The sequence below is a fragment of the Pholcus phalangioides genome, unplaced genomic scaffold (genome assembly GCF_987345545.1).
Source record: "Pholcus phalangioides strain wild (caught in Gottingen) unplaced genomic scaffold, Ppha-v1.0 ptg000010l_1, whole genome shotgun sequence".
Lineage (NCBI taxonomy): Eukaryota > Metazoa > Arthropoda > Arachnida > Araneae > Pholcidae > Pholcus > Pholcus phalangioides.
The window spans coordinates 43,857,303-43,877,306 of record NW_028301603.1 but is presented as its reverse complement, the minus strand read 5'-3'; the positions used below and the strand labels follow the sequence as shown (position 1 = coordinate 43,877,306).

General features: G+C 35.4%; 1 protein-coding gene across 2 annotated transcripts in view; it reads right to left on the bottom strand.

The window, feature by feature from the left end:
• LOC149081557 (TBC1 domain family member 13) overlaps positions 1-20,004 on the bottom strand; it is a 39,276-nt gene that overhangs the window by 4,392 nt on the left and 14,880 nt on the right. For both annotated transcript variants that reach the window (XM_089238498.1, XM_089238497.1), the window contains exons 10-14: positions 18,834-18,900; positions 10,770-11,012; positions 10,575-10,656; positions 7,682-7,739; positions 6,947-7,052 (exon numbers count right to left, since the gene is read on the bottom strand). In XM_089238498.1, coding sequence (XP_089094624.1) covers positions 6,990-7,052; positions 7,682-7,739; positions 10,575-10,656; positions 10,770-11,012; positions 18,834-18,900 — 513 coding nt within the window. In that variant the 3' untranslated portion in view covers positions 6,947-6,989. The remainder of the gene's footprint in view (positions 1-6,946; positions 7,053-7,681; positions 7,740-10,574; positions 10,657-10,769; positions 11,013-18,833; positions 18,901-20,004) is intronic.

Below are 20,004 nucleotides of genomic sequence, written 5' to 3'. Positions count from 1 at the left end.
AGCATAATGGAAAAAATCTCTAAAAATTTTCAAATAATTTAAAAAAAAAATTAATTTTGAATTAACTTTTTTTCTTTCATAGCACTATTTCAGTTTCCTATAAGATTGACTCAAGCCAAAGCAAAATGATAAATGACTTGGTTACAAACCAATTTTTGGCCAAAACAGTGCACTAGCAACCACAGATAATTCTTTACTGTCTCTCCTCATATATATTACATTCTTTTTTGGAGTCTTCTAAAGTGCAGAGCTTGTCAACTCTCTTCGACAATGCACAGCAAATTTTGAAGACATACTTTTTTTTAAGAATGACGCTCCTTCGAGACCAATTTCAAAAGCACAGTGCAAAATGTGTAGATTACAAGATCCGATGTAAATAAGGCAAGATGAACCAGAGTGCAGGGTTGGTAAAAAACCGGTTTTTTTGAAAAAAACTAAAAAACCGGGTTTTTTTGGTTTAAACCAGGTTTTTTGGTTTAAACCGGTTTTTTTGTTTTAAATAGTATTAACATTAAAAACAAGAAAATTTCTGAAAAATCATTCAAACTTCTAATAATTAACTAAAATAAAATGTTTATTAATGTAATTAACACTATTCCCATGCTAATTAATCAATAAATATTTATTATATTTTAACAAAAACCACCTTTTCAAATTTAATTATTTTTTGCTTAACTCAATGGATTACTGTGTGTTTGAAAATTCTTTTAATGTTATTACTAATCATATAATATATATATAAAGGTTTTTCTCCAGTTACTTTCAGTATACTTAATTATGAAGCTATTTTGCAAAAAGTAATAAAAATTAGGTGAATATAATGTATTTAATGAAGCATAAATAATGCAGATTAATCAGCAATGATTTACGATATACAGGGTGATTATAACTAAGGTTCTGATTTCAAAACACTGTAAAAAAAGAACAATTGTCAGAATGACTTGAAAATTGACATGAATATTCCTGAAAAAATTTAATTTTATTTGATAAAGGGGAAAAAATACTTAAAAATTTAAAATTAATGACATCATCCAACATGTGGGAAATTTGCTCGCAGAATGGAAACGATAGGCAGTCATAGCAGAATGATACCTTAATTATAGCATTTCACGATTTCATAATTCATGGAAACATCACAAAAAACGAAGTAATTGATCAAATAACTACAACTTACTTAAGAAATGTTAAATCTGTTGTCCACCGCGTGTTCTGGCTATGAGGTTGAAAGCACAAAAATTCTTGTTCAACAACAGAATCGAAGTATGCCATGGTCATAATGTGGATGTGCTTGCAATTCAGCTTTATTAAACCAAACGTGCCCCCCCCCCCCGTTAATATTCCTGAGGAACTTCTAACATATAGGGAATATGCTGGAGATTGCAATTCACCAAAGTTTGCAATCTGACCACTGTTTATAACATTTTGAGGTACCCCCACAGCCAAAAGTTGCAAGGGTTAAGGTGCATCCTGTCAAAATGGGTCTTCAGCAGCCGCTTTGCTGGTATTGCAATGTGCATCTTGATAGAAGTTCTATCCACACACTGATGCTGTGGAAGTGCCGAAATGATGTGGTTGCACAAAATAGATTATACTTCTGGCCAAGTACAGCATCATCTACTTGCACATTTTGCACTTTTTTCTTTTGCGAAAGAAACTTCCATTGCTTCAGGAGTATCCATGCAAATTTTCAAGTCATTCTGATCCGTACTTATTGTATAGTTTTGGAGAATCAAAACTTAAATTATAATCACCCTGTATATAGCTGATTATTTTTCATAAATCTGTTACTACTATAGGGTAGAACCTTGATTAACTGGGCTTAACAGTGTGTGTGTGGAAGTATAAAAAAAAACAACTATTGAATATTAAGACTGGGAGATATACAGTAGGAGATGTGCTACTCCTTATGGGAAAGAAAATGAAAATGTAAGTGAGGTAGTGTAACTACTAGTACACTAGTCTTTGTCCTTTAAGGGCAGCTGGTGTCTTTATTGGATTATAGGACCACCTGCCCCTAGCATGATGGTGTCACTACTGTAGCTGCTTCTTTGTGAAGGGAAAAAGAAACCCTGTGAGATGACACACACCACTACATTTAGATGTGTGATGCAATCCTTATTCATGAATTTGCTAAAGATAGAGCATCAGAATGTAGCCAAAGGTTGGAAAATGTTGTAAGAATGAGAAATTTTGGCTTTTATATATAACTTTAAATAACTAAGATACTTCATATGAAAAATATATATATATATTCTGGCCACTTTTTGAAAAAAACCACTTATAAAATCTTATGTCATTTAAAGATATACCATCAGAATGTACAACAAGGATATAAAATGTGGTAAAAATGAAACATTTTGGCTAATAATGAACCAATATGATATTTTTCAAGGAAAAAAATTATATTTAGGCAACTTTTATTTGATTTTTTGAAAAAAACCACTTGGTTAAAACCAACGTGGTTTAAACCAAACAACCCTGCCAGATAGTTTTACTGCGTTGTTCATCATTTTTTAAATTTTACTGTTTTGTTCACATTTTACTGTTCAATGCCAGTGTAATCATTTTTGACAAATGAATCACTTCTACACTGCTCAAAACAATTAGGGGAGCAAGCAAAAAAGTGAAGAAAACTGTGCGAGACAGCCACGTATTGGCATACAATGGATAGTACACGCGTATCAATGCGCAATACAGAAAAAAGACGTAAAAAAATTTGGAATTAAGCTTTAATTCTTTGAAAATATGGAAAAAACATGAAAAGATGATTTAGGGCAACAATTTGGTTACATGTAAACGATAAAAAAAAGTACTTTTTTGACATGATGCATGAGTTTTAATAGGGCGTGTGGTCTCCTCGAACAGCTAAGACTGCTGCACACCTGTTTGCCATGGATGCGATGAGGTTATCGATCAGACTTTGGGGAATACTGTTCCACTCTTCAAGAAGTGCAATCTGCAAGTCTCGAACAGTAACAGGCGGCCTTGGTCGCACAGCAATGCGTCATCCGAGCATGTCCCAAACATGTTCGATTGGATTCAGGTCAGGAGAGCACGCTGGCCATTCCATACGCTGTATTGTTTCAGCTTCAAGCATGTTCTCCACCAGACGAGCTCTATGCGGTCGGGTATTATCATCCTGGAAAACAAAGGAATCTCCAATGACTCCATTAAGTAATGTAAGGGATGACATGAAGTCGCAGTATCTCGTCTGCATACCTTCGGGCCGTCAAAGTCCCATTCCGAATGATATGCAGGTCCGTACGTCCGCCTATGCTGATTCGACCCCATACCATCGAACCAGCTCGTCTGTATTGTGACCTTTCACGAACGAATGCAGGGTTATTTCGAGTGCCCCTGTCCCTCCATACCAGAACACGTCGGGTGTCACACTCCAGACTGAATCGAGACTCGTCTGTAAACAGCACTTGGCTCCAATCATGTTGCTCCCAATCTCGATGTTCAGCAGCCCATCTTCTTCGGGCCGCATGGTGGCATGGGGTCAACGGAATGCAGACCATTGGCCTACGTGCATAGAGCCCTCCCTCATGAAGCCGATTACGTACTGTTTGGCTGGACACCCTTCGTCCTGTTACCAAGAGCAACCGTCTTTGAAGCTGCGTAGCATTCTCTGTTCTGTTTCGACGGACTGTTAACCGTATATACCGGTCATCAATTGCTGTAGTGGCGCATGGCCGACCTTGCCCTGGTCGACGTCTAACATTTCCTGTTTCTTGGAATGGATTCCACAGCCTTGCAACACCACTTCTGGTAACTCCAACAGCGTCGGCGACACTACGTTGTGTTTGCCCGGATTCCAGTCTGCCTATAACACGCCACGCCATGGATTCCGGTAAATCACGTTGTTGAGACATCCTCAAGTCACCTTGTCTCAAAAAAAAAATACTGCGCAATCGAATTTCACAGTTACGGCAGTAAAACAGCCGTTTCTGCAACATCCCGATTTCTGCCCTTATCTCCTTTTTGTGGTTTTTGACGTCATGAACTTTGATTTGCATATGAAGTTTTCTTCTTCTGTTTCCTGCTAGGCTTTAAATTATGGATGATTCATTTTATGTTACTTATCGGTATACATCTTTGCGTAATTTTGTTAAAACCATGTGCTCCCCTAATTGTTTTGAGCAGTATATTTCTAGCTCTTTGCTGAGCACATTGCAAATATCGTTTATGCCTCTTCATGCCTTAAAAATACAGAAGACAACTGAATGCTATTGGGTAGCAGCAAAATCACCAAACCTAGAATAGGCCTATGTATCCAACTGCTTTGAAATGCAAACTGTTGTTTCACCTATTTTCACTATAATTTTGAATGATGAATGTTAGTTACTGACCAAGACCATGAAGTAATAAATACAAAATTATTTTTCCATCCAGACAGAAGTTTTTAATGACTAACCTACTTGTTGAACCCTCAAACTAAGCAAATGAAAAATTAATCAACCAAATGGTCCACATACGCCCCCCCCCCCCCAAAATAACCTTAAAAATTATACAATTTCTGCTTTAGCAAAATCATTAATTGCATTCTCCAACATTTGTAATATTTGACAATATATCAATGATTTCCTGCTCAACAATTAAAATCAATTACGCAAATTTTGTTGATAGGATTTGGTAAAAAAGTAGGAAAATTAGGACAAAAACTAGAAAGTAGGACAATTTACCAAAAAGTAGGAAAAGTAGGACGAGTGGGAGCCCTGGAAATACAACTGCTTATTCAAAATATGTGTGACAGGAGATCTCAAGGTTACATTTTTGACCTCACAAACTAACTCGGTAATAAAAAAGTCAAAAACTTATTGTCAACATTGTCAAAGTTTTTCATATTTTGAATTATAATATTACACCGAGCATAAAATATCTTTATTATGATATTTTCTGATCTGCCTAAAATTTTATTCCATATTAGAAATTCTCCTGCAGCATCTGTTAATGCACTAATTAAACTCACTTATTCTAACTTAAAAATTTCTTAGCTTCCTTTTTTTCTTAAATTTTCTTCTTTTGGTTGTATAAATCTAGAAGAGCATTTTCAATCAGAGAAAAGTTGGCAGGATTTCATATCCAAAGCATTGTTTTGTACGTTTAGATACAGCTTCAATTGAAAAACCATAGCATTGTAAATGCTAGTAAATATACAACATATTGTAGTGAAACTTAGTCATTCTTACTTTTGCGCTAAAAATAAGGTGTAGGAGTTTCTTAAGCATCATATATGAGCCATCACTGCTAAATTAAAGGACTTTACAGCATCCTACAATTCACTACTTTGATTGCCAGATTTATTCTAGCGTTATGCACCAAATAAGGGTATAGTTTTAAGTATAAGTAATTATCTAGATCAGTAATTCCCAAAGTGGGTGTTAATGCCCCCGGGGAGATGGAATTTTCCAGGGGGACAGTAGAAGCTACAGGTTTAACATAGGATCCTATGGGTTAGATTGCATTGGGGGATGATGGGAGAAAAGAATTTCTGAAGAAGGGGCCGATGGAACAAAAAAAGGTTGGGAAACTATGATCTAGATCAGTTTTCCAAACTGTTCCATTGCCCCCTTCATCAGAAATTTCTTTCTCTCACTGCCCCCCAACTCAAGTGTGAACCCATAGGATCCTATGTTAAGTACATAGCTTCAATCGTCCCCTCGATCATTCCATCTCCACAGGAGGCGATATTGCCCATTTTGGGAAACACTGATCTAGATGATTTAATAATAATAGAAATCAACATTACATATGTAGTGTAAAAGAACTTTCTAAATACCTATTGTTATGAACAACTTGTCACAACCGGGATCTAAATGAGTATCATGAAGCAATCCATCGTAATAAGAGTCAAGATTATGAACTCAAAATAATTTACTTTTAATGTAATAAAATTTACTAAAATTTACAGATTGAGATTTAACAAAATGAAATTTATCACCAAACATCATGTTGAACTATGATCTGTAAATTCACACATCCAATCTATGGAAAGTACTGTCTGGTCCTTGCTCCAGACGTCCTATCTGAGCACTCTGAAACAAGTCAAAACTCTTCCTTTACATCCATACATAAAAAAGTGCCACTCGTAGATTCAGGAACGTATCAACATTAGAACTAATCCATAGTTTGGAAGCACTGACTCCACAAGCGGAGTCGGAATTCGTCTAGAAGATCAACTGAGATGGCATAATCAGGAAAAAGAAAGCAAATTGACTATCTCATCATTATGTTATATAGTAGCAGCTATAGAAGAGGCGACCAATCAGCACCAATCTAGTCAGATTCACATATCTTGCAAATTGCTTTTCTTCATTTTGGAAGGATGATGTGGCAACAGTAATGGCAATGCCATGTTGATTTAGTGTAAGCAATCAGATGGGCATTTCCAGAAGACGATAAAACATTTTCATACCAATGGGAATTTACCTTGATCGAAACAGTGTTATATGTGTTCACTGGTTATGTATGTAAGGCTAAAGCAGTTCTACCTTAACAATATGGGCAGACAAAAAAAAGAATGTTTAATAGAAATCGATGGTCAAAGCTGAAGATGGCGTATATTGTATTATTTCGATACCAATGCAGGTTTTCTCATACCAAGCACAATTAAGTGTGAATTTGCTTAGACAGTACAAGAAAATGTGTGGACATATCAAAAGAAACATTCTATTGTGGAAATTTTTATCCTTGACCATGAATTTTATGCATCACGACACTGAATTGATAAGTCTCCAGCATAGATCTGGATTCGACCTCAACCATGAATTCCATTGTCGCTGTTGTCAAACGATAATACAAGATATCAGCATGATAAAACTTGCCTACTCTTATGTCGCCCAGTTTTCTGTCTGGGCACCTCATACATGATTCTTAAGTTGAAATTCAAAGCCTTCTCATTCGAATCTCATTAAAAGCGCATAAAAGGAAGGCAAACACTCACAAACTATGGCTGAAGTTCTTTTTCATCAGGGAACTCCAAAATGTCACCGCTGTTGAAGTTCCACAGCTTTGGCTAAAAGGCAATGGATATCTACCGCTGGAAAATTCTGAAACAAATAAAAGAGTGAAAGGTAAGACTTAATTGGATGGGTTGAAGTTACAGTAGTGTAAGTCAATAATCCTCATTTTGAGAAAAAGATTTAATACAATTGTTGTCATAGGTTCCCATGTTAAAATTTTTTGATTTCACAATTTAGAGGCAAACTATTAAAGCTGTGACTTAGTTCACATTTTTTCTTTCAAAAGTTTAATATTTTTTTTCTTGCAAAAGTTCTAGATTGCATTTCTGGACTTGGTGAAAATTGTTGAAAATGTGACACACCACTGTAACTTTAACCCATCTAATTACAAAGGGAGGTCACAAAATTTTTATTACTTGAACTGAGCTACGTTTATTTTCATCAGGTTTTTGAACACTTGTAATTGAGTAACAAAGAATCAACTACAGTGGATCGAGCTTGTAATATGCCCACTTAGAACGTTTTCCTGCTTAGCACAACTCATTTTCTTGTGTAGTCCCACATCTCTTACTAACACATAACAAGATTTCTTGTTTAAAGCTTTTTTCTGCTTACAACATTTTTCCATGATATATTTTTTTTATGAAAAACATAAGCGGAATCCACTATAATTTGATTTCACATAGATATTGATTGAAATAAAAGTTATCGCTAACCTGTAGGAGCTTTACATTTGCACAAAAATCTCCAGTCAATAATTTATCAGACAACCACCTGGAAAAAAAACCAATTAGAAACTTTAAAAGAAAATTTAATAATGTTCAACATACATATATTTTAGACACACAAACATTGTATACAAAAAAAAGTCTGAAAATTCCAACAAAAGATCATATTATTGGTTACCAGTGAAATCGCTGAAAGAATAAAAATCCAAATAACACTGTTCAGCATGTTATTTTGAAATTCGAATGAATACGAGACAAACTTGTATTGGTGGAAAATATAAACACAAATCTATAACTATTCTATAGCTATATCTATTCATATTGCACCAGAATTGCGACTGACAAAGACAAGGGACAGACAGCCAAAGGAAGTGTACTGATTGGCCTCCTCCCTCTCTGGAAAGAGAGTAAAAAATCAAGACAGTATACCCAAATGGTTGTAGAAATCATTTGGCAAATAATATTCTAATTATCCTCAAATTCACAGTAAAAAAAATCAAGTCTGCCATATTTATCCCAACAAAGGGCAAAAAACATCCTATGAGAAAATAAAATATTTAAAATATCCTAATTAGAATTGTAAAATTTTTAACATCATAAGTTTGCAAATCATAAATTGGTTTAGAAATGCTCACACTTTCTTGGGGTATTGTGAAAGGACCTTAGCAATATTTAGCGATAATTCCAATAACTTGGAAATGTATAAAATCAGTATGAATAAATTAAAATTACAACATCGTTGAATCAGTTGCCATAACTGCAAACTCAGGAAAGTCAAGAACCAGATGTGGCCCATTCTCTGGCCTGCAAGGGATATAAGCCATTTACTCTGTTGAGTTGGGCCATGCTGGGGAGTGTCAAAGGTGTCTGACAGAGGAGACTCTCAAGGGCACCCCACTCTAGCACCCTCCAACCCTCATGCTTATTATTTCTTGCCCCAGACATGTCATTTGGGGGTCGGTGGCTGGCAGAAAAAGTAGAAACATCTTAACAACTTCCCCTCCCCCAGCTCAAGCCAGGTTCACCAGGTTTGGTGCTCTTGCAACCCTCCCCGATGACTGGGACAAAACTCTGGAAAGTGAGAATTAAGGAGATTTTTACAGAATTATAAAAATTTTATGCGAAAACCTGCACAGAGATACAGTCGGTGCTCGTTATAATGACCCCACCTTACAGCGACCATTCCATTATAGCAACTAATAGGATAAATCTCAGTTTTCATACGATAACTTTCTTATACGTTTTTAATTTCAATTACTAGGGCTCGGATTTCTATGTCTTTGCATTTTTTTTTTTGGCATACTTTGCTATTTTTACAATTTTAAAGCATATTTTGCATATTTCATAATTTTCGATAAAAGGTAAATTTTTTTCCTCACTAGTGTGGACTAGTGTCGTTAAAAAACGACACTTGGGTGTGACTGTAAATAGATTGATCATCTGAATCGGTGTCTGTGATTCTGTTATGGTAACTCCTGGGAAAATTTGGTAAATGGGAGAATTTTTTAGTATTTGTGGGAAATTTTCAGAGTTTTTATCAAATAAAAATATTTATTTATTCATCCCTTTAAGACCGAGCTATATCGATCGTGCAGGTGAAATACTTAACAAACATTAATGTTTTCAAAAATTTTCAGGTCTTAAAAGGGGTCTGGTTCAGGTCTTCTTATTCTCTTTTAATTTTGTGTGATGCTTTTCTAAAGCTAAATACATACTTGGCTAGATAGTAGCACATTAATCACATTAATTCTGAATTCGTAGAGAAAAACTTACTCAAAAGGGAAATTTTGACTGGATGAGATTAGTTAGTGAAACAAAGAATTTTTGTTCGTATAATAAGTAATGGTTTAAAATAATTTAGACTTCATTCAACATTTCTCATATTGTTTTTCTAAAACAAATGTATTTGAGATAGGAATGAAAAATTTTTTAGAACATTTTTCATTTTATATATATTTATCGTTTATGAGTTTACCGCATATATTTACCGTTTTTTAAGAGCATAAATGCATTTTTTTATCCAGCATGTTTTAGAAGTTATAATTTTAGAGCATAAAAATCCTAGCCCAAGTAATGACTATGTGATATACCACTGGTTTTTGACAGAACATTTGGGGTCGTTACACCGAGCATCGACTATGTGAGGGATTTTCAATGAATAAAGGTAAAATAGTAAATACTTTTTCCCCACTATCATCTTGTGAAGTAACAGAAAATTCTGATGATCTAAAGCTATATCCAAGAAAATACTGAAAAACACAAAATTACTGCTAAAATAGGGCTAAAAGATGAGCTTAATCAACTGCTGGTAATTGGTAAAAAAAATTCAGATAATTTGTTGCTGATCACTAAACAAACAAAAATCATGCCAGCCATCCCTAATTATCCTCCAGGAGTAGGTGAAGGTATCCATGATTATCACTATACATCATCATGTCCAAAAACGGAATGTATGATCATCCAGCATACAAGTCACCTCGCCCATCTGACGCAGCTTTTTGGAGAGTTTCATCTTTTCATCACTAAACTGAAACATTTTGTTGGAATTTCATGCAATTTTGGGGAGAAAGAAATTAAAGCCAATGTATTTTGGGATAATCCCGTGAAAATAAATTTGTTGCCCCCTCCCAAAAATCAGGAAAAAGTAAGGACATTTTGCAGTTATGGTAAAAATCCAGGAGATATATACAAATTTCTATGGAGTACTGGAGATGTAGAAACTCACACCTTTCAAGAAACTTGTGAAACTTGGCAGCTATATCATAAATATATTTGAAGCAAAAAAAAGCAATGGAAAAGGTGCGCTGCAGCAAGAAGTCATGGAAAAATTCATACACGTTTCACCCATACAAATTTATTAAGGATGATGTAAAACACTTACAAGAGCATAGCGCAACAGACACATATCAGGAATGAAAACCTCTTCTTGTCAGCCAACAGCGAATCCCAAACCCTTATGACATCTGGAAATATTTCAAGAATGATTTTCCCCCTTACAATAAACAAAAAGTACAATGAACGAGATATGTCGGCAGGTGAAATTGTGTGCGAAAATATGGTTATCTGGAGTTATTACCTGGCAGTGGAAATTCTTGAGATAAAAGCAATGTTATCCACCTAAAACTATAGTACTGAGGCTTCAGGTCCTGCTTCTGAAGATGCTGCCACAAAGAGAAATGTTGCGAGTAGAGGAGAGCAAGAACCTTATTCATCATCGCTCCAATGCCAGTCGCTGAATCATCTAGAGTCTTGATGAAGAAGTCTCTAATTTCTGACATCAGGTTCGTGAAGCAGAAAAAGGAGTCAGCTTCAGCATATTCTGTAGAGTATTCAAAAAACAGCATAAATAAATAAGTTGCCAAAAATGTCAGGTAAAAAATATCCACAGCAAAACCTCACTATAACGATAGATTTCTGTACGTAATTTTTTGAATCTTGTTCAAGAAACAATACTTATAATCTAATGTTAAACTTCTCTCCATTCAATGATATCCTTCACTAAGATAAATCCGTCCATAACAATATTTTTGAAGAGATTTTAAAACTGCTATAACAAAACAAAGTGAAACCTGTATGAAATGAAACGTCAATAGACTGAAATAATATTCTGTTTTAGACAGATTTCCGTTTTATAAAGATGCAAGTAAAAGCACTAATCATTGAAAAGACTATATTTTGATTCTGTTTAAGACTGGTTTTCGCTTCATACAGGTTTCAGCTTGTATATATTTTTTGTATCTTGTAAACTTTAACATCTTGATAGTTTCTGTTAGAGACAATGGTATATTCAGCACCACCCGACTTCCAAAAGTGTTAATCAATTTGCTGTTGTAGCTGCCTTCTGTGCATGACACAAAAATGTGATGCTATTAACTTCTCCACAGGATGATGCCTTGACATAGGCGTAAACTTCTATATGGCCCATGGGCCCGAGCCCCCCCAACATTTTTGAAGACGCGGCTCAGCCCCCCCAAAAATTCGTATGAATATGGCTTATTCATTTTCCAATGATGAAAAATTTTTTTTAACCAAAAGTTGTCCTAATTATGAATTAGTTAATTGAAACAATCTGCTCAAAATTTTAGTTCTTTTAAAAAATCTGGATGGTCTTTGGCTTTCTTGTTCCATGACAATACGTTTATCTCATTTCTTCCCTGCCGTTCAATTCCCAATTGCACCCTCCATCGGTTCCAATCCTTACTGCCAGAAGGCACGGCTGAGAGGAAGATTCTTTGAGGTGTTGAGGGGGCTCTTTCTTCTTTGCCTGTGGCAAAAACTGAGTGTCTCTTCTTTTGTTCACTGCGACCGGAGGACGGCCATGGCGCCGACATGAAAATAAGCCCAAAGATGCATGGAGGGGGGAGGTTGAAAATTGGGAAGCAATGATATTGAAACCGAAATAAATTACACTTTATAAAGAATAGGTGCCAGAACCTAGAGGCTGAGGCCATTTGAGCCCCCCGCCGCAATAAATTTTGTAAGGGGACTGAGCCTCCCCAGTAATTACTGAAAAAAACCATTGTGCAATGCATTCTCCCTCTCCTTCGTACACGCTTGAGTCCCGTATATGTGGGAGGACCAATAACTTTTAGCCCCCCCCCCCCAATGTTTTTTTGAAAAATATTGGGGAAAAAAGCACATTCTAAATGCCCATTCATAACAGATCTTGAGGACCGATGCCGAAACATTTTTCAAGTCCCTTTACAACAAAATTTGGGTGGGGGTAGAACATAGAATCAAATAAACAAGTGAATATAATATTGATATAATATTGATTTTAAAAAGGAAATGAAAAATAAATGATAATTTTTCAAAGGTCCAAGTCCAACCCCTCGACCGGGATTTATTGGCCCATTCGTTAAGTCACCACTACATTTTAACAATTAATACAAAATATTATCTTTATAACTATGGGATTCCTGAACTATTTACGTTCGCAGCACTCATGGAAATTTTAAATGTTGCCCAACACCTCAGCCAACGTCTTCCTAAAGAGTGTAGTCAACACCATAACCCTTGTTTTGTGGAACAGATTTGCACCCTCCACTAATATAATTTTACTGGCTCTTCGTTTTCGTAAGAATGCTCATTTAGGAAAGAAAATTAGAATTTTTTTTTGAATTTTTGAGTAGGAAAACTGAACATCCTAATCTAAATTGTGCATGTGTATCAATAAAAATTGTACAAACTGTATAATTTTTATTGATGAGGTGACTGAAAAGGCAGTGACAGCAACGCCAATGCGGTATGTGATATCCCTGTCCCCCCAACGTTTTCTCCCCATCTGGTTGGGAATTTCGAAGATGAGAAACGAAACTAAAACTAATTCAATAAAAAGTTATCAATTAGGTCATTGCAAAGATGGCCTACTACACATTATCGGTGAGGGGGGGGGAGGGAGATAGCCTACAAGTTTGCTACAAGACTCATTCATTCATAATAAAAATATCGCTCACAAATTGAAAAGAATTTCTTCAATTTAAGAAGTAAAAATTAATCTTCAATTACCTAAGGAAGCAGGTTGGCCACCCCTTTATAAATAGTGAAATGCATGCACAATATCGGTATGTAAGTGCCGCAAAATGTATGTATTTAAAATTCAATAAATCATAAATAGTCAGTCCTCGGTATAACGTCACTCGGGGACCAAATAAAAATGACCGGAAGCTGCGATAACTTGATAACGAGTAATCCCATTTCACTAATTTTGTTGGCAAGGACTATAAAAGAGATGTTATAGGCATCCCCTATCCTGCATCAGGGCCTCAGGCTGGGGCCTTTGGTGGATATAGTGAATTTTTCGTGTGGAAAACAAAAAATGATAGGGGGGGGGGAATCGTCCCCCCGCACTAGAGCCCTGTTAGTCCAATACCTTCTAAAGCATCTTGCTCTAGAAGGTGTTGGTTAGTCCCACCGTTGAGCGGGGGGGGGCATGTTTATAGTGCAATGTATGTCTGATGATAATAGTTATGACTTTACAACGAGATCTTTGGTCGAGAGATCTTTTCAAGCCTCTCTCTCGGTCATCCGTTTATAAGATTTCAAATTGAAAATTAATTCAACAAAGAAAAAATTATAGGTTTTCTTTCCATGTTTAGCGAGAAAATTCTTTTTCTATGAACACAGGACCTGCCTTTTCAGGGCCCCCAGGGCACACTTTTTCTGGGGGCCCTTGGAAAGGATTATTATTATGCAAAATAAATGTACATTATTTTGTGGCGCCCAATTAGACATGTGGCCCTGGTGCAATGCCCCGGTTGCCCCAGCCTAGTTAGGGGGCCTGTATGACCATATAGTAGTTATTCCAGACAACCAGCTTTCGTGGGTAGATAGGACAAGGCAAATCGCTTTGGGACAAGATCAAAGAAAAGCGTTGGGTCGCAATCAGGATTAACCATTGAGGACAACAAAGCACGTACTTCTGACATGGGCATCAGAAAAGAGCAATCACTAATTTATTTTTTCTTAGCTGACGATTGTTTACTGTCTCTGTAGATCGGCTGGCGACAGAAGTAGAAAATGCCATCAGTGAATCCTCTTGAATGCACTTCTGTACTATGCCTGTGACAGATACCCATTATGAGTTTAAAGAAAAAAAAAGGAGAAAACTGTTCAACAGTTCACTTGTTAACTTGGGAACTGGTTGACGGGTCTATATCGCTTCCTGTACGATCTCCTTCCTCATTGTTTGTACACCCCTCTGGAGGTAGCAATGTATTATATGATAGCAATAATGAGATGGATGTTGTAGTTTTCCTGTCAGTGGTGCTTTGACTATTTTTGTTCCACTGTAGAAATTTAGTAGCCTTTCTAGAATACAACTGCCCTGAAGCGAGGCGGAGCATACACAAACACACACATATATATAGGCGAATTCCGAACAAAGACGCACACGAATGGGCAGCCAGATGTATTGGAAATTTTTCCCTGAGGAAGCGTGAGAAATTTCCCGAAATTTTCAGTCATGGATACCACCATCTCACTGAATCATGTGTTTATAGGTGTTTAAGTAACACACATCTATGTGTCCCTCCTTCAGGAACCTAGCACAGTGTTACATTTTTATGTTGTCCAGATGTACTAACCATGAGAAAAAAACGAAGAATAAAAGACATCCGAAATGTTCACAAAAGATGAATTCGGCTGGTCAAATCACCATTTGACCAGCAGAATTATAGTAGTTACAAAAGGTAATTGCCGACAAATGGTTGCGCACGAAGACGTGAGAAATTTTTCTGTACAGAGTTGACGATACTGAAAACAGGATTGTCATATTAACTATAGCATATAAGAAGAGGAAGAAACATCCAGTTGTTTTTGAATACAAGTGTCATCGTTGAGTGTTCATGTTACAAATTTTCAAGTCAACACTGATCGATCGTTGCATCCTTACTCATCCTTCATGATGAAGGAATCATCATCAAAGCCCAATTTGCAGCAGAGCAACAATAATCTTGGTAAGTACAACCTCATTAGCAGTTTCTCTAATTTTTTGGGAATTTTGCGATTGCATAAAATGTTTATACAGATATTCTTGAGGCCAAAAGCTTTTACGACAAACATTGTTTGGAACAAGATTGCTAAAGAAATTGAAAGTACAGTAGAACCTCGATTATCCGAGAGTGGATTATCCGGAGTTCAGAAATTACAAAACTACGAAAGGTAAAAGAAAACCGACCATGAAATTATTGATCAGACAACACAAGAGATTTTGGTAATAATATTCGGTGATAGTGATTAGAAGAATAGGAACGGAGATTGTTATTGAAGTTATGATCAGTTAGATCAGAGTATCCTATAATGGGCAATATCGCCCCTTGGGGGCATGGAAAGGTCCGGGGGGGGGGGATGAGAAAAAAACAAATTCTGAAGAGGAGGACGATGAAACAAAAAGTTTGGAAAACTGCGAGTTGGATTATTCAAATTTGTTTTGCTTAAACAGTGGTCTCTAATAACAAGGAACAAAATAAGTCAAAAATAATTTTGGACCTTTGACTTGAAGTGCCCCTAGAAAAAAGTGGACAATTATAACCCTGCATAAATAGGGTCAAAGATGTTTAGTTTATTAGCGAATAGAGTAAATACTGTGCTGTTTAAATTAAATGGGCCACTTCATGCAGAAATTAGGACCGGTTCAGAAACTATATAATTGTATAACTAGGTTCTTGTGTGTATTTTTTGTGTAAATTTAAATGTGAGTATTTGACATGAACAACATGAGGATACAATAAATATTTATTTTAAATCAACGAAATGTATAAATATGCGTTTCATTCGAACTGTTTGCTATTGCTGCTATGTTTGGTTATTCCTGGTGATTTAAACTGTGGTTTTCGATAGGCCGTAGTCAGCATTACATGATTGAAAATTTTTATATCGTTAGATTATTAAGTTATTTTTGTTAAAATTAATTTTTAGGATAAAATATGAATGGCATATCTATCACGTGGGTGTTTATGGTCAAAACTGATACCAATTGATTTATTGAAAATGATTGTAAATAAGATAATGCTTGACCAAAAATAATTACCGGTCCTGCAGGTCCTTCAACGTTGAAATTTTTTACATACATCAGCAGTATATGAGCAAAAAACACTATACATTGAATATAAGTGTTATACAAATACTAAAATTTCGGTTAATAAGCACTCGCTCAGACGTATGTTATATGTAAACAAAGATTTTCCCCCTTCTGATTTATGAATTTAAAAAAAAGTATTTATACTTTTTACTGATATCAATATGACTTCAGTATTAGTATAATACTGAAGTGTTTGTTAACAAAAATAAGCGAGCTGCTATGCCAATGAATTTTTAAACGTTTGCTATCTGCGGCACCTTAATATTAATAGCAACTGATCACCTATGTTGGCCAAATAAAATCGAAACCAATGTTTTTATACCCTCTATAGTTCTCCATAAAACGTATTGAAAATTGTTTTTTTTCCAGAAACCGATGTAAATTGGCGCTGTTAGCATATTTTTAACTGAAACAATACATCACAGCAATTTAATTAATTATACTGGATTTAACTAGCTAAAATAATTAATTAAGGGTAAAATATAGTCTGCCTTAATTTTAATGTTATCTATAAACAGATAGAATTTTGCTCAGCAAAGTTGAATAGTTTCGTCCTTGAATTTTATTTCCATTTCCCTCAATTTGGTGCTATAATATAAATCTCTGAGCACGTAAAATTGGGACAGCTCTCAAATATGACACCAATAAGGAATCAGCTTTTTCTAGATAGATAAAAATTATTGTACTTATATAGCTGTACCTTGTACTGAAATGACATTAAAGGATGTACTTTCTGAAATACCAAAAAACCTGTTTGTGTTTTTTGACCATTTACCATGTCTATTCAAAAATCAACGGGACTATATAGGGTTAATGCGCAAAAAAGTTGCTCTTCCTTCACATTTTTTTAATTGATGCAATAAAATTATTGCATCATTGATTTCATAATGAGATTATCACCATATCAGATATTATCTACACCAAACTTTTGTCATTAATTACGCAATAATAATTTTCTCATTATTAATACGTGAAAGAGCTCAGTATGGTGTTGCATTTTTCCTCTCTTTAAACACTGTACTCACTCAGACATTTTAATATTTTTGTTTTGTTTGTTTATATTGAATTTTTTGCAAATCAAATACGGTGCTCCTGTATTATATTGAAATGCACATTATTGAACACAAATGAAACGAAATTAAGTATTTCTGCTCGAAGAAATGCCGACCAACAAAAAACCAAAATATCAAATCGTAATATTTTCAGTGATTTTGTCCTCTTTCCCCCCCCCCACCTCTAAAGAGAAAAGGAAATGAACATGAAGTAAAATCATTTGTCAAACATTTTATAGGATAGCGGCTCTGGCTGCATAAGCCTATATGACCATGCTTTTTGAATTTTTCATCGAGTATAAATTTCAATACTGTTTTAAAACATTGAATGATTCCTGTTTTGATGTCATTTGAATATAGCCGATCTTGACAAATCAAAAACTATGTAGGAAACAGCCATATTCCTGAAGAGCCAAGCATGGTTTTTGCTGAAGAAAAACGGTCCAAAATGATGTTTTTTAGATTTTTTCAGGACTTACGGAGACCCCCCCCCCTCCCATGTTGAAAGCCACACTGTTTTCGTCATCCTATGATTCCACTCTAGCAAATCACATGCATGCAGAGAATGTTTGGTGCCGATACCGATTTTCTAGTCGCCATGGTGACCCGGAGCCCCAAATTTGTCAAGCCCTGATATATAGGGACAGGGTTCGTACCCTCCTTGAAAATCCTTGGAGAAAAAGTTCATTTTCAAATCTTTAAAAGTCCTTGAAAAAAATTATAATCATTTTCAAAGTGTTCCTGCGGATGTGACCACGGAATGGAGGTGGCTTCAACAATATCTGTTGCAAGTTCCGAAATGAACTGACTGCTAACGGAGGTTGATTGTTGACCGTAGATGCACGCAAAAACAGTTCTTTAAAACAGAACTGGTTTTTTTCAAAAGAGCTGAACTCGATGCTTTATTGACTTTTTTCTTGAATATAGAAATCGAACAACACAGATGAATTTTTTTGTTTAAGTTTATAAATAACGCATTTTTGTATTTCAAATCTTAAAAGGAACATCACAAGAGTGCTTGAGGTTTATGAAACAGCAATGTTATGTCAATCTTAGTGCTGTATTTCGAGTAATTTTTTTTTGTAATATAATTTTTTCTTGATTTCAATTTCATGAAATATGGTTTTGAATTACAATAATTTTTAGTTTTCTTAGGGAAATTTTTGCAAAAGAGTAAGGTAGAGATAACGTTTCAGTTATACGATTTTTGCATTTATACGACGCTTTGACCCGACTGTTCGGCGACGTGCTTAAAACCTCGTTCATACGACGCGACGAATAAACGAGGTTCCATTGTATGGGGCTTGAGCCCCCCCAACATTTTCAATAACTTTACGCCCTTGTGCCTTGATATAAAAAACCGTCCTGCCACAAAGTTTTTTTTTGGCACATAGAATATCAGTATACTGAGATTTCACTGCATTATGAAAAATATATAGATGAGGCATAAGCCTTAAAACAGTCCCATAATAAAAATATAAAATAAAATTGGATTACTAGTTCTTACTTCTCCATTCAGGATCTGGATCAGACGCAAAAACATAATAAATTGGCCCTATGATCTCATTCATACCCTGCAAAGAACAAATTTATAAATACAGTAGAGTCAGGATATCATACTTCATACACATCATACTAACTGCATTTAGATTGTCCTGTATTTTCAAAGAGCTTATTGACATACAGGATGATTCTTATAGAACCAGTCCCATGGATATGCTAATAATTCTATTGAGAATGCATGTAATAGCTTAAAATTTAGATATATTAAGCTGTAGGCTTTGTTGAGTCTATACTCAAGAAATAATTTTTGGATGGCAAGTCTTGTGTGGCATGTCAAAGGGTCTCAAAGAAAGCGAGGATTGTTTTGTAAAAGGTAAAAGATCACATTTCCGCTGCAATCAGTTCAATCACCAAAGGTACACTGCAAGACGTCGTCAAAGAGAAAAAGAAACATTGAGTGGCCATGTGCCTTCAAGAAAATGGCACCCACTTTAAACAACTGCTCTAATCATAACTAATGCCACTCGAACATGCAGCACACAAGCCACAATGAGTTATGTTTATGAAATACATAACTATATGACATTTTTCGTAATATGCCTCATTTTGTGGGGCCGGGTCTATATCAATCTCCAGGTTGTGACGCCACAGAGAATTTTTCTCTAACAGATTTGTGAACAGATGCAAGATTTTACCCTCTGGTGTTGTGAGTTCTACCATAGTTGACAGGCTTAAAAAATATATGATACCAATATAGGGATAAATCTCTCTCTTGATAGTCTATCTATACTTAGATGAAGACAACCATAATTGCTTATGGTATTCCGTTTTCCTCATAGTTATTTGAATGAAAATTTCATTTTTTGGGTTGCTGAATCTTTTTTTTTACATCCATATTTTCGTGAGTATTTTTTGTTTTTTTCTGTCACCTCGATGGGCAGTTTGCCTGTTGTGGCATTTGTATCATAGCCTATACTAAATACACCATTCCTCAGTATTACTAGAAATACGAAATGTGCATATATGTAAAACATTTCTGTGGAATAGCCTTCACATACTTGTGTATTGCTTTCACCAAGAAAAATAGACTTGATTTATTCATCAGCTTTTTTTTATATGACCCTCAACTTTGGTGCATAGGCAGAGATTGACTTGGAAGTCTAGGGGGTAAGGTC